At 61.1% G+C, this 12,128-nt stretch overlaps 1 protein-coding gene across 1 annotated transcript in view; it reads right to left on the reverse strand.

The window, feature by feature from the left end:
- The window catches only part of CABIN1 (calcineurin binding protein 1), a 97,927-nt gene that overhangs the window by 34,030 nt on the left and 51,769 nt on the right, over window positions 1-12,128 (reverse strand). The window contains exons 28-29 of the mRNA XM_082667788.1: window positions 10,999-11,330; window positions 4,294-4,407 (exon numbers count right to left, since the gene is read on the reverse strand). Coding sequence (XP_082523914.1) covers window positions 4,294-4,407; window positions 10,999-11,330 — 446 coding nt within the window. The remainder of the gene's footprint in view (window positions 1-4,293; window positions 4,408-10,998; window positions 11,331-12,128) is intronic.

Here is a 12,128-nt window from a genome sequence, read left to right on the forward strand (position 1 = left end):
TTACTATGGGAACGTTTCCGAATCAACTACCAGTGGGAGAGAAGTTTGCCCTGGACAGAGCTCCAGCTCCCACGGGCCCCCCACCCAGGGGCACACACACCTGCCCAGGAAGCCATGGAAACTTCCAGGCACTCAGAAACAAGCCCGTGGCCTCTGCTTTCCTGGTCTCCTCTGCCCAGGGACGGACAGCCCCTCTCTGCAGGCCCCTCAGGGCTGGCACTGGCTCAGAGGGCTCCCACCCCCAGGTCCAGCCCCGCTTCGCTGCCTCCCACCTAGGCCTCTGTGTCCTCCATGGGGTCCCAGCTCCCTGCACAGTCGTCCTGAGGAGGCACCGCTGAGTCATGTGGCCACACGCCTTCTGCCCGTCCCTCCCCAGGGCCCAGGCCAAGCCGTGCCAGGGCGGGGAGGGCCGCAGGACTTCAACCAGCAATGTCCAACAACTCCCGGCCCTGTTCTGGCAAAGGCCAGACCGTTCTGCCTGTCGGGAGAGGGCGGGGTGTGGGGCCCTTGGGTGGGGCTGCGGCCACTCCGGACTCAAGCCCAGGGCCAGGATCCAGCCTGCCCGGCACATGGCCCACAGACGGGATTTTCCACGGCAGAGAAGGGGTGGGTGGGAGCCAGTACCTCAGTCAAGTCTTTGGGGCGGGGGGGTGATGGAGATGCGCCAAGTTCGTTGCTCTCCCTCAGATGCTCGTCCCACCGCATGGCTGGGCCGCTGTGCACCAGGCCTCTGCCGCAGGGCCCAGGCCACCGGTCCCCTGTGCACCCAGCCCTCTGCCCGGCCCCTCATGCTCCCCGAGAAGCCCCGGCCGGCGCAGCCTCAGCCCCAGCCTCCCTCTGGCCCCCTCCCTGGCCAAGCAGCACCCACTACCCGTGGGAGCCCTGCCTCCAGTCAACCGGACTCCTTGAGGGTCCCGCTCTCTCCCTGTGCCCCACAGCACGCTACAGACGCCTGCACGACCGGGCAAGCGCAAAGGGGCGAGCCCGCGAGTGTCCTGCGGCAGGGCCCACGGCAGCCGGTGCTGGCCGCACCAGGAGGACGTGCTTGGAGACGGGCTGTCAGGGAGACGGTCCACAGACCCGCAGCGAGCACCTCCTCGGGACCCAGAGGACAAACAGCCACAGGCGGCCTGCATCTCTTACAGGGAATGTCCCCAAGACTTAGTGTCGGCGAAAAAGCCCAAGTTACCAAAAAGCACCCCCCCCATACACATATACACGCAGGCATATTTTTTAAAGCAGAATGACAAACTTGTCTGATTTGGTACACGTACACTTGAGAAAAGGGAGTAGCCGGCCGCTCACAGAGGTACCTCTAAGGAGGGCAGGAGGCCTGGGGTGGGAGACCAAGGGTGTGGGCTTTGCTGTGCGTCTGAACGGTTTGCAATGACAATGTGGCCCAATGACAATGTGGCTCACATGATTTTCAGAAATCGCCAGTAAAAGTTAAGAGGCAGGTCTCCTAGCCCAGGCCCTGAGGATGACGGCACCGCCCAGGGTGGTGGGGGTTTGGATGGCCCTGCCCTCACCTCCCCACACCTGCTCACAGGGCCAGTCCCTGCCCCGCCCCCACCCCAGGCCCGGGCAGTAACCCCAGCACTGGAAGGGAGAAGAGCCAGCCTGCTCGTCCTGACCCCCAGCCCAGCTGTCAGCCCAGCACATTGGCCAGGGCAGCAGTCAGCCGAGGGCTGCCCTGAACACTCCTCGTAAACAAGGCAGGAGGCATCCCTCCTGCTAAGATCTGTCCCACAAATGCGTGCAGGGCCAGCACTCCCTGAGGCGCTGCGAGTGAGCTGTGGCTGGAAGACACGTCCACCCCGAAGGTCCAGCCGCAGCAATGGCAAGGCCAGAGTGGGTGGTTCAGCAGGGGCCGTGCTGTCACCAGCCAGCCTGAGTGCCTGTCCCTCGGGTGCTGCATAAAAGGGGGTGCCATCACCTGTCTGCCCTCTGCCCAGAGGTTAACCTTTCACTGCGATGCACAAAGAAACAAAAGCTGACCCAGAAGAGGCAAAACCGTGCAAAACGTCCCGTTCAGCCTGTGGGACTCATTTCTGGAAGGCTCTGGAAACCATGGGAGGAGCTGCGGGGAGCAGGCATCTGAGGGGCTGGCCTCCTAAACTCCGCTGTTAGGAAGGCTGGTGCCTGACCCGGAAGGAAGAAAGGGGGGTTGGGTCCCTCCTTGCAACATTACTGCACAGGCTTTAAGGGCAAAGCACCACGGGGCGGGGGGGGGGTGTGTGGGGGCGGGGGGCAGAGGGAAACTTTCCCGGAGCACCAACCATGCACCAGCTCCCAAGTGAGGCACTTCCCCTTATCTAACTGGGTCCTCAGTCACTCTTCAGGCCCACGTGTAAGGAGAGCAAGCAGGAGTTCAGGGGAACCAAGCCACCTGCCTGACTCTCACTCTGGTTCAGCAACTGCAGAAGAAAGTTTTGCAGAACACTGAAGAAGGGCCCCTTTCATTAATATAGAAAGAGTTCTTATAAATCAATAACAAAAGGGCCAATAATCCCATAGGAAAATGAACCTGAGTAGAAACTACACAGAAAAAATTAAAACTGCTTACATGACATCACAGTCCCACTCACAAAGAACGCAAGTGTTTTTCACCTACTGAAAAGCAAACATAAAACCATTTAATAATAGAGAAAGTCGGTAAGTCCAGGGCTGGGGAGGAGCTGGATCGGAGGGTAGCATCTGCTAAAACTTCAAGGCCCCACAAACCCCTTGCCCCAGGAATTGTCTCTCAGAGTGTATTCTAGGAGTGGACCCCCGACGCGTGTGCAAAGACATATATACCAGCATTGTCTGCAACAGTGGAAGACTGGAAACAACCTAAACGTCCATCAATAGGGGTGGTTAGTAAACCTTGGACATCCACATGGGAGGACCAGGCAGCTATTAAAAAGAACAGCAAGTTCAAAAACACCCTCCAAGGGCTTCCCTGGTGGCGCAGTGGTTGAGAGTCCGCCTGCCGATGCAGGGGACACGGGTTTGTGCCCCGGTACGGGAGGATCCCACATGCCGCGGAGCGGCTGGGCCTGTGAGCCATGGCCGCTGAGCCTGTGCGTCCGGAGCCTGTGCTCCTCAACGGGAGAGGCCACAACAGTGAGAGGCCCGCATACCGCAAACAAACAAACAAACAAAAAACACCCTCCAAGACACACGCTTAAGTGAAGAAAAACCAGGGGCAGGAGCACGTGCACTTTGCCCTTGTGTGCGTCTCCGGGCGTGGGCTCCAAAGCGGGCAGGATGAGGGACAGTGGCTGTGGCCTGGGCATCTGGGTGGGAGGGAGCATCTCTTTCACAGCAAACCCCTTGGTACCATGCAGACTGATCTACCACTTGTCTATAAAATACCCATAGGGAGAGGGCTGGCAGGAGCAGGGCTCCCAGGCTCGGAGCCCCTGCCCAGCCCCTGCTCAAGCCTGGGAGAGGAGAAAAGCCATGAATCCAGACACCTACCACCCGGCCGGCTCTCAGCAGGGACCTCACTCTGCCCATATGGCTCAAGAACCAGCCTCTGCCACATCCCTCCAGACCCTTCAAGACCCCCTCGGCTCCTGTCCAGGCCAATCCTGCCCTTCGGCTTCTCTAGATGTGAAAGGGAAGCAAGGAAAATACAGAAGAAACCAAAGCTCTGAGGATCCATGTGACATGCCAAAGCCACCCAGCTGAGGACAGGTGAGGAGGATGGGTGAGGACCCATAGGTGGAGCAGAGTGAGGGGCCAGTGGTCTCTGTGCAGGGCAGAGCAAATGCGGGAGGCCCAGGCCAGGCGGGTTGGCCAGGAGGGGCAGATGTGGGCTCTACGGGGCCTCAGGGATGGGCCATGTCTTGTCTGAGGGTGGGTCTCTACCTCGCATGGAACATCAGAGCTGGAAGCGCACTGAAGACCCAGCACTGGCCACACTCATTTTTTTTCAGCAGCAGACCAGCCTCCAATCAGAATCTCCAGGTGCCCAGGACCCCAAGGGGAAGCAGGGCACGGGCCTAGAGCCCCTCTCACCACTGCCCACCGCGGCCCCAGAGAACCACCGAGCTCGTCCAGGCCTCTCCCCATAGCTGGCAAACCGGTGCCCAGAGGGGGCAGCGACCTGCCAGAAGTCGCTCGGCAAGCAGGGCCTCACTCCCGAGTCTGGCGCACTCTCAACTGTGCCACCCAGCCTGCCCTCTGAGGCCGCTGCCATCCCGTGTCCTGGGAACGCCCACGCTGGGGTCCATTCCCACACCTCCTTCCATGAAAAGCGCTGGCAGCCAGCAGCCGCGGAAATCAACAAGGCAGACTACTCACGTTGAAGAAATTGGTCTTGTTCCTCTCGCAGAAGAGCCCCTGTGCCGGCATGTGCTGCAGCTGTTGCCACGGGATACCGCTACCTAGCAACACATCGCGGGCCCACTGGAGGTTCTGGGGAAGCAAGAAGTAGGTTGGAAGTGAGTGTGTGGGCAACTCTGGGCGCCCACGGAGAAGGGAGGCAGTCCCCTCCTTCCAGGCTGCGTGGGCAAAGCAGCAGCTCCTGCAGGCATCCATCCCGCAGCGCCCAGCGGCCCCGGCCGCCGGCTTTGATCATCTGGCTGTGGGGTGCGTTTCAGGAACTGGTTTCCTGCCTAATACAGCTGACCTAGGAGACTGTGGCCTCAGACTGCCTGAGGAGGGCACAGACAGGGACGCCACACCCTGACAACTTCACAAGCTGCTGCACGGACCCAGCACCCCACCTTCTGCCAGGGGATGCCCCCACTGGCCCAAACGGTCAAGCCTGACTTGTCAGGGTGTCGGCTGCCACCGTGAGCCTGGGAGACCTGGGGCTCTGCAGGACGCCGGGGATGCGTGCTTGTTGGGACGGGGGTGGGGTGCTCTGTGCAGTGCTCAGGCCGCTGCTCTCTGGGCAGTGGTGCCTCTTGGTGGAACCCAGGGCACGGTGAGAAGCCAGGCCTTCTCTGGGGACTTCTCATGGACTGGAGAGCACGCCTTCCCAGCAGAGCACAGACAGCGTGGGTCCAACTGCGGGCCTGTCAGCCTCCCACAGACTCGGCAGACAGCAGGCTCTGGGCAGCCCCCAGGTGGGCCAGACGGACCTGACCAATGGCTCAGGAGACCTTATCAAGGTGCACATCCGAGGCCCCAGATGGAGCTGATGGGGACAAGGAGACCCGTGGGGAACGGACAGGCAACAGGCCAGCGGGGGCACCTGACCTGCCCGCATACCTGCAGCGACGTGTGCCTCCCAGGCAGAGCACGTGACTGTTACCCTCACCACGTGGAACTGCCAAGGAGAGCGGCCTCCAGCGCTGCCTGAGGTCCAGAGCCAGTAAGGGCAGAGCAGAGCCTGCATTTGGCCCAGGCCGGAACCCCAAGGCCGGGATCCTCCCTAGGCCCCGCGGGGGTTAGGTGGGATGGGGGTCATATCGCAGACCTGCCTCTGCCTCTGCCTTGTGCTCGGCACCGCGCTACCCCAGGGACGTAGGCGACCCCTCTCAGGCCTCATGTGACCTGGCGCCACTCGCCGGGCTGGAGCCCCTCACCGGCTCAAGGGCAGGGGTCCTGGTGAGGGGCTCTCCTCTGCTTGAAGGCGCCCCTCCCTCAGAGCAGGCCCAGCCCATCCCGTCTTCTGACCTCCAAACCCACGTGCCGCCCCACTCACCCCCACAGCCCTCAAACAGCCTCGTCCACCGCCCCGCTGTCTGTCAGCCCCGAGGGCAGGGACAGACTGACCTCTTCACTGATGGCTCCTCAGGGTCTAGATCAGTAGGGGGTCCATAGAAAGGTGGGACAGATATTTGAGAAAAGAATCAAAGGAAGGAGACTTCCTTAGTGGCGCAGTGGTTAAGAATCCACCTGCCAATGCAGGGGACACGGGTTTGATCCTTGGTCCAGGAAGGTCCCACATGCCATGGAGCAACTAAGCCTGTGCGCCACAACTACTGAGCCTGCACTCTAGAGCCTGCGTGCCACAACTACTGAAGCCCACACACCTAGAGCCCGTGCTCCACAACAAGGGAAGCCACTGCATTGAGAAGCCCGTGCACCGCAATGAAGAGTAGACCCCACTAACTGCAACTAGAGAAAGCCTGCGTGCAGCAACTAAGACCGGCTGCAGCCAAAAAAAAAGAACCATCAAAGGAAGATGGACAGAGTTTGAGCTTGAAGGAAATGCAGCCCATCAAGCCGAGGGGACAGACTAAGGCCCAGAGGCAAGAAAGAGACTGAAACACACACTGGGGAGGGGGGAGCCCAGGGCACTGGAGGGGGCAGAGCAGCCACCCACCCATGGCTCAGCACACCAAGGAGCCCAGGAAAGGACTGCTTGAGCACTCAGGAGCCGGGGAGGCCGGAGCATGAGGTTGTTCTGTGGAAAACATCCCCCGCTGGTCTCCCGGACAGGCATTCAGAGGTCCGGGTCTGCTCGCAGAGCTACACGCAGGTGCGGGGTGGTGCACATGGATCTTTGTGGAAGTGCTTGGCAGCCTCAGAGAGCTGGACCGCCTCTCTGGGCCTCCACTGCCCACTTGGAGGATGGCGGTGGCCATCAGGCCACACCTAGCATCAGCTGGAGAACCCCAGGAATGCAGACAGGAAAGCAACTGTGTACACACACGGCGCCTTGGGGAGAGCTCCCTGCCCTTCCCACACCTTCTCCCAGGAGCTGGCCCTGCCACCGCCCCTGTTCTGCCCTCCCACTGCTGAGCGCTAAAGGGAGGCAGCACTGGGAGGTGGGAGGCAGCACTGGGAGGTAGGAGGCTGGGGTGGGGGTGAGGCCAGAGAGCTTCTCTCCCAAGTTCCCTCCCTGAGGGGTTGCCAAGGGTTGGCCGCCAAAGGGCAAACACTCCAGGGGCACTGTGGCTGACCCAGGTCTGCACTGCCCACCCGGCCCAGGCCCCTGTCTCCTTCGTTAACGGCTCTTCAGATCAGCGGTTGGATGGTGCCATTGCGACCTGCTGGGCTCCCACGGCCACCCCACTGGCTCTCCCCACAGCCGCCCGAGTCTCACACACGCGTCCCCCCCTCCCCTGAGCCTTGCCACACTTTAACCTCACTCAGAATGACACCCCACGACTCCTTCCCACCTAACCGGCCCTCCTGAGCTCTGCCGCCTCCTGGCCCTCCCCTCCTGTCCGGCTAGTCACACAGGCTGCGGGCTGAGCCCCATCCGGAGCATGCATGTTGGCTGTGTGTCCACCTGGAGGCCTCTCCCTGATAGCTCCTCGCTGGGCCCTCGACTGTCGGGTCTTTGCTTAGAGAGGCCTCCCGGGCGCCCTGTCCAAACGGCCACACTCTTGCGCCCATTCCTACCCACTTCCTCTCGCCCCACTCTCCTCCCCAGGGAGCCTGCTGCGGAATGCGTGAGCGCCCTGGAGGGCACGCCAAGCATAGGCACTCCTGCCATGTGGTGGCCGTGGGACGACATGGTGATGGGTTCACCCCTCTTTCCAAACGTGAACAACAGTATCTGTGACGCACACGGCTGGCAGAGGGCTTGACCTACTCAAATCGATGGGCTCCACACCATGGAGAGAGGCCCATCTGTCCCGCTGACTCTGGCCCCAAAGGCACAGCACTCTTCACACCACATGGTACAGACTTTGAAGTGCATAACCAAGGTTCCTAAGCTGAGAAAAACATCGAGTTCTCACTTTATAAACCACACAAGTAAAGCCTGACAAGAACCTGGCTGGGGTCTGCGTGGAGAGGCTGGGGGGTGGGGGGCATTTTATGTGCCCAGAGGGGAGCAGGGCTGCAAGCAGGTGGGCAGCTCTGCGCTGTGGCCACCTGCCCTTGTGATGCCGGGTCCTGGCCCCGATCACTCACACGCGCCTACAGAAGGGCACACAGCCTGTGCAGGAGGGTCAGTCCCTTCACACCTGCCCGCTCCTCAGAGGCTCTGAGGGTCCCACACATGAGCTGGTGGCCCAGAGGATAGAGGACCGCCCAGAGCAGAGCACAAGCTGACAATGAATCGGTCAGGGCTTTCCCAGAGATCTCGTGGTGGGCACAGCTCTGCCAACCCTCCTGGAGGGGGCAGCCCTAACCAAACAAGTCCTAAACAGACACAGGCCTGGGCCCTAGCCCACTGCAGCAGGGTGAAGGGGCATCTCAGGGCACTTGGATCTGCATTTCCCTGATGGGTAACAGTGTGGAGCATCTTTTCTTGTGCTTATTGGCTGTTTGTATGTCTTCTTTGGAGAAATGTCTATTCAGACCCTTTGCCCATTTTTATTTATTTATATTTATTTATTTATTTTTGGCTGCATTAGGTCTTCATTGCTGCACGTGCGCTTCTCTAGTTGTGGCGAGCGGGTGCTACTCTTCGTTGCAGAGCACGGGCTCTAGGTGTGCAAACTTCAGTGGTTGTGGCACGTGGACTCAGTAGTTGTGGCTCACAGGCTCTGGAACGCAAGCTCAGTAGTTGTGGTGCACGGGCTTAGTTGCTCTGTGGCATGTGGGATCTTCCCAGACCAGGGATCGAACCCGTGTCCCCTGCATTGGCTGGTGGATTCTTAACCACTGCGCCCCCAGGGAAGTCCCACCCACTTTTAAATTGGGTTGCCTTTTAATTAACAAGTTGTAAGAGTTCTTTGTATATTCTAGATACGAGTTCCTTATCAGATATGTGACTTGCAAATATTTCTCCCATTCTGTGGATCATCTTTTCACTTTGATAGTGTCCTCTGAAGCACAAAGGACCCACCGGGGCGCCTCTGCTCCAGGCAGCCACCGGACCCATGAGATGGCAACGGGGAGATGCCACTGCCAAGCCCACAGGCGGATTTGATGAAGAAACAGGCTGCTGTTGAGCCCACACGGCAGGAAGCGTTTGTTACCCAACAGCTGCGTGGGAAGTGGTCGCTGCTGCTCAGTGACTGATTCAGCTGAGAGCTCTGGCCACGCCCCCAGGACTGCGGGCTGCCTCGACAGGTTCCCGCGCTCAGCCCTCAAGGCAGTGAGGTATTCACAAACTGCTCAGCAAAGCCTCTGGATGAAGCAAATGGCAGCCCACGCTACCCCCAGGGCGTGGCCAGGCCCGGGTGCATATTGGGGGCCCTCCATGGCCGATGCAGGAGAAAGGGGGGCTCACGCGTTGAGACAGTGCACCCTCTGGAAGAACCACGTGGCGAATCTGGGCACACAGTGACCGAGGAGATGCAGAAATGGGGTGTGATGCCCAAGGAGCAGACAACCTTGGGCAGCTTCGTCTCCGCCACCCGGTCCAGCCACCCCACCCCACCCCATGGCCGCCACAGACCATCACAGGGGACCCAGACGACCTGGGGGAATTTGAGGAAAGAGCAAATGGCCAACTGTGAGCATGGACACACTCACGACATTGGGGGGCAGTGGAGTGACAGGGCCTGGGCTCCCAGAGCCGGGCTCCGTGACTTCAAGCAGAGGACACGACCCCCGATGGTCAACGGTGTGAGTGCTCAAGAGCTGAGAGAAGAGACACACGCAGCGTACTCTGTTATACTGGCAAAACTATGAATAGCCCCCCTCCAATTTTTCTTTAATTTTGACATAAATACTGTTTTTCACTTTTAAAAAGCCCACTCAGCAAGGGAACAGGTTGTGGAGCCCTTTATGGGCACAGCTCCCGTACTCAGATTAAAGCCATTCAAAGGGGAGGCGGGAGTGGGCGCGCCGCAGGCCTCCATGGGGCCCACATTGCAGCCCAGCTCTCCCTCACCCAACCCTGTGACTTCCGCCACCCTTCCCTAAGAGGCGTCTTGTACCCTACGTCCCGCCTCAGCAACTGCTTCTGGAGAAGGGGAGCATCAGCCACAGGGCCCCCACAGACTGTTCCGAGTGGGAGTTTTATTAAAATCCAGGTCTGCCTGGGTCTAGAAGGCCTGGGCACTGGAGGTCAGGTGCACTGCTGAGTGCAGGCCAGGCAGCGATGGGTGGCTGGGAAAGCCTCACGCCCTGCAGCTGAGACGGAGCCCCTGCTGAGGTCCCCCCACCAGGCCTGCCAACTGCTCTACCTGCTCTGCTCCATGAACACCAACCAAGTCACGTGAGCACACCAGCCGGTCCCCACAGAACCCCATCCAGGACCTTCCTGTCACAACCAGGGTCCATCTCAGGTCAACTGCCCTCCCTAGTTCTTCAAACGTCCCACAGAGAAGCCATCCGGGGGCCAGCAGCTTCTGGCTGCTGAGCTCAGGTCAGCAGAGACCACAGCCTGACCCCCAAGGCCGCCCCACCAACCGCTCACCTGTCTGGGCACTGCCCTCCCCTCCCCTCCCTTCCAGCCGCCACATCCCCACTGGACCCGTGGCCACCCTAGGGGTCTCAGCATAAGGGTACCTTCCCAGAGTGCAGCAGCACCCCAGCCCATGTGCACCCCACTGTCTTCCCTGTAGGGTTTGTCATGATGCGACTTGCTTTATCTGCTCATTTGCATATTTTTGATCCCCCCGCCCCAACATAGCTCTGTGGGAGCTGTCTCCCAGTGCCTCAGGGGCAAGTGTGAGTGAAAGAAAGCAGACAGGCCCCACTCCCTGCACAAATGCTAAGCGCCAGCAGGAGAGGCCTGGCTGGGAAGCGCCGGGAGCCCCTACATCATCTGCCCTCCAAGCTGGAGGAGGCTGCCAGTGCCAAAGCCCACGCGCGGAGCCAGTGACAAAGGCCGGCAGCTGCGTGGAGAGGTGAGCCCAGGGCAGGGTGATGGCCAGGAGGTCCGCGCAAGAGGCAGCCTGGGGGACCGGGGCGGGTGGGGGGGTGCGGGCTCTAAGGCCACGGGGGAGGGAGCCGCCAGTGAGGCCCTCACAGGGAGGAGCTGACAGCCTGTCGTCCCCCGTCCCTCACCCCAAAGCCAGAATCTGAGCATGTGGTCCTGCTGGGGGAGCAGCCCCATGCCTGCCCCTGTCACCTGTCACCTGGAAGGCTGGACACCTCCAGCCCGCCCGCCTCTTGGCCCTCCGCCCATCCTTCCCGCCACTGCCGCCAGAAACCTCTCCCAGCTCCGATGCATCAACTCCTCTCCCTCAGCCTCGTGCTCACCCGGTGGGTCTTGCTGTAGGTGTAGAGGAAGGCCAGGCGGTAGAGGCTCTTGTAGTGCTGGGGGAAGCGGCTGAGGCACAGGCGGAGCGAGGCGATGCACTGCTCCGTGAGGAACTGGCGCTGCTCCTCTGCGCCGGCCGGCAGCCCCGGGGGGAAGGCAGCTGGCTCCCCCAGCGGGTCCCCTCTCTTCCTCCCATCCCACGGGGCAGACATAGAAGTTGGGGGCTTGGCAGGGGTGCCAGCGGAGGCCGGGGGGTCGGCAGCAGGCTTCTGGCTGCCTTGCTCTGTGGCCCGGAAGCCTTCCGTGCTCTCCGAGGACTCCTCGGCTTTTCCTGAATTGAGAACAAAGAAAAGAAAGTCACCTCGGCTTTAGGCCCTCTCCCCGTGGCAGTCCACCACCAGCGACAGGGGCACCTTGGTGAGCGATCAGCACAGCTGGGTCCACACTCTTGCTGGATGGGAGCTGGACCCAGGCGACTCAGGGGCAGGAGGCGTGGGCCCTCGCTGCCTCTGCCCCCCGAGCCCCCAGCTGAGGCCTCCGTGGCCTCCAGTCTGCTCCCTGATGAAACAGGATATCTCAGCTGGCACGCAGCTGAGAAGGGGGCTCCGAGCTGGGCTCAGGGTGCCCCTGTGGGTGGTGGCACGGGGCTGCCCGCCTCAAGGCCGTGCACGTGAATGGGGAAGCAGACCGAAGAGGGCAGGCGTGGCCACCACCACCACCGAGGGCAGCACCCGCTCCACACTCAGCGCCCCCAGCCCACCCGCCCCTCCAGCCCACCGGAGAGGCAGCGTGGGGTAGTGGATAAGGGTGCAGACTGACCCTCTCTGGACCTCAGGTTCTTCTCCAGTAAAAGGGAACAGCCAGTGCTTTTCCCTGGGGAGGCTGGGAGGCCTGGCTGCTGTTGTTGCTACTGTCCACCAAGTGGCTGTGTGCCCCGGCCCGGCCAGAGTGGGAAAGCTTTCAGAATCCACGACCGGCTGACCAGCCATGGCCTCAGCGCAGTGCCAGGGCCGCCGGCCTGCCTGCAACCTCCCAGCAAGCCCGGGAGTGGGCTCTGCCCACTGACTTCCACAGTGGGGCCTGGGGGCCCCACAGAAGCTAGGCAGACTCCAGGGCCAGATCAGGGCCC

Source organism: Grampus griseus (assembly GCF_964374135.1).
Source record: "Grampus griseus genome assembly, chromosome: 12".
In the NCBI taxonomy this organism is placed as follows: Eukaryota; Metazoa; Chordata; class Mammalia; order Artiodactyla; family Delphinidae; genus Grampus; species Grampus griseus.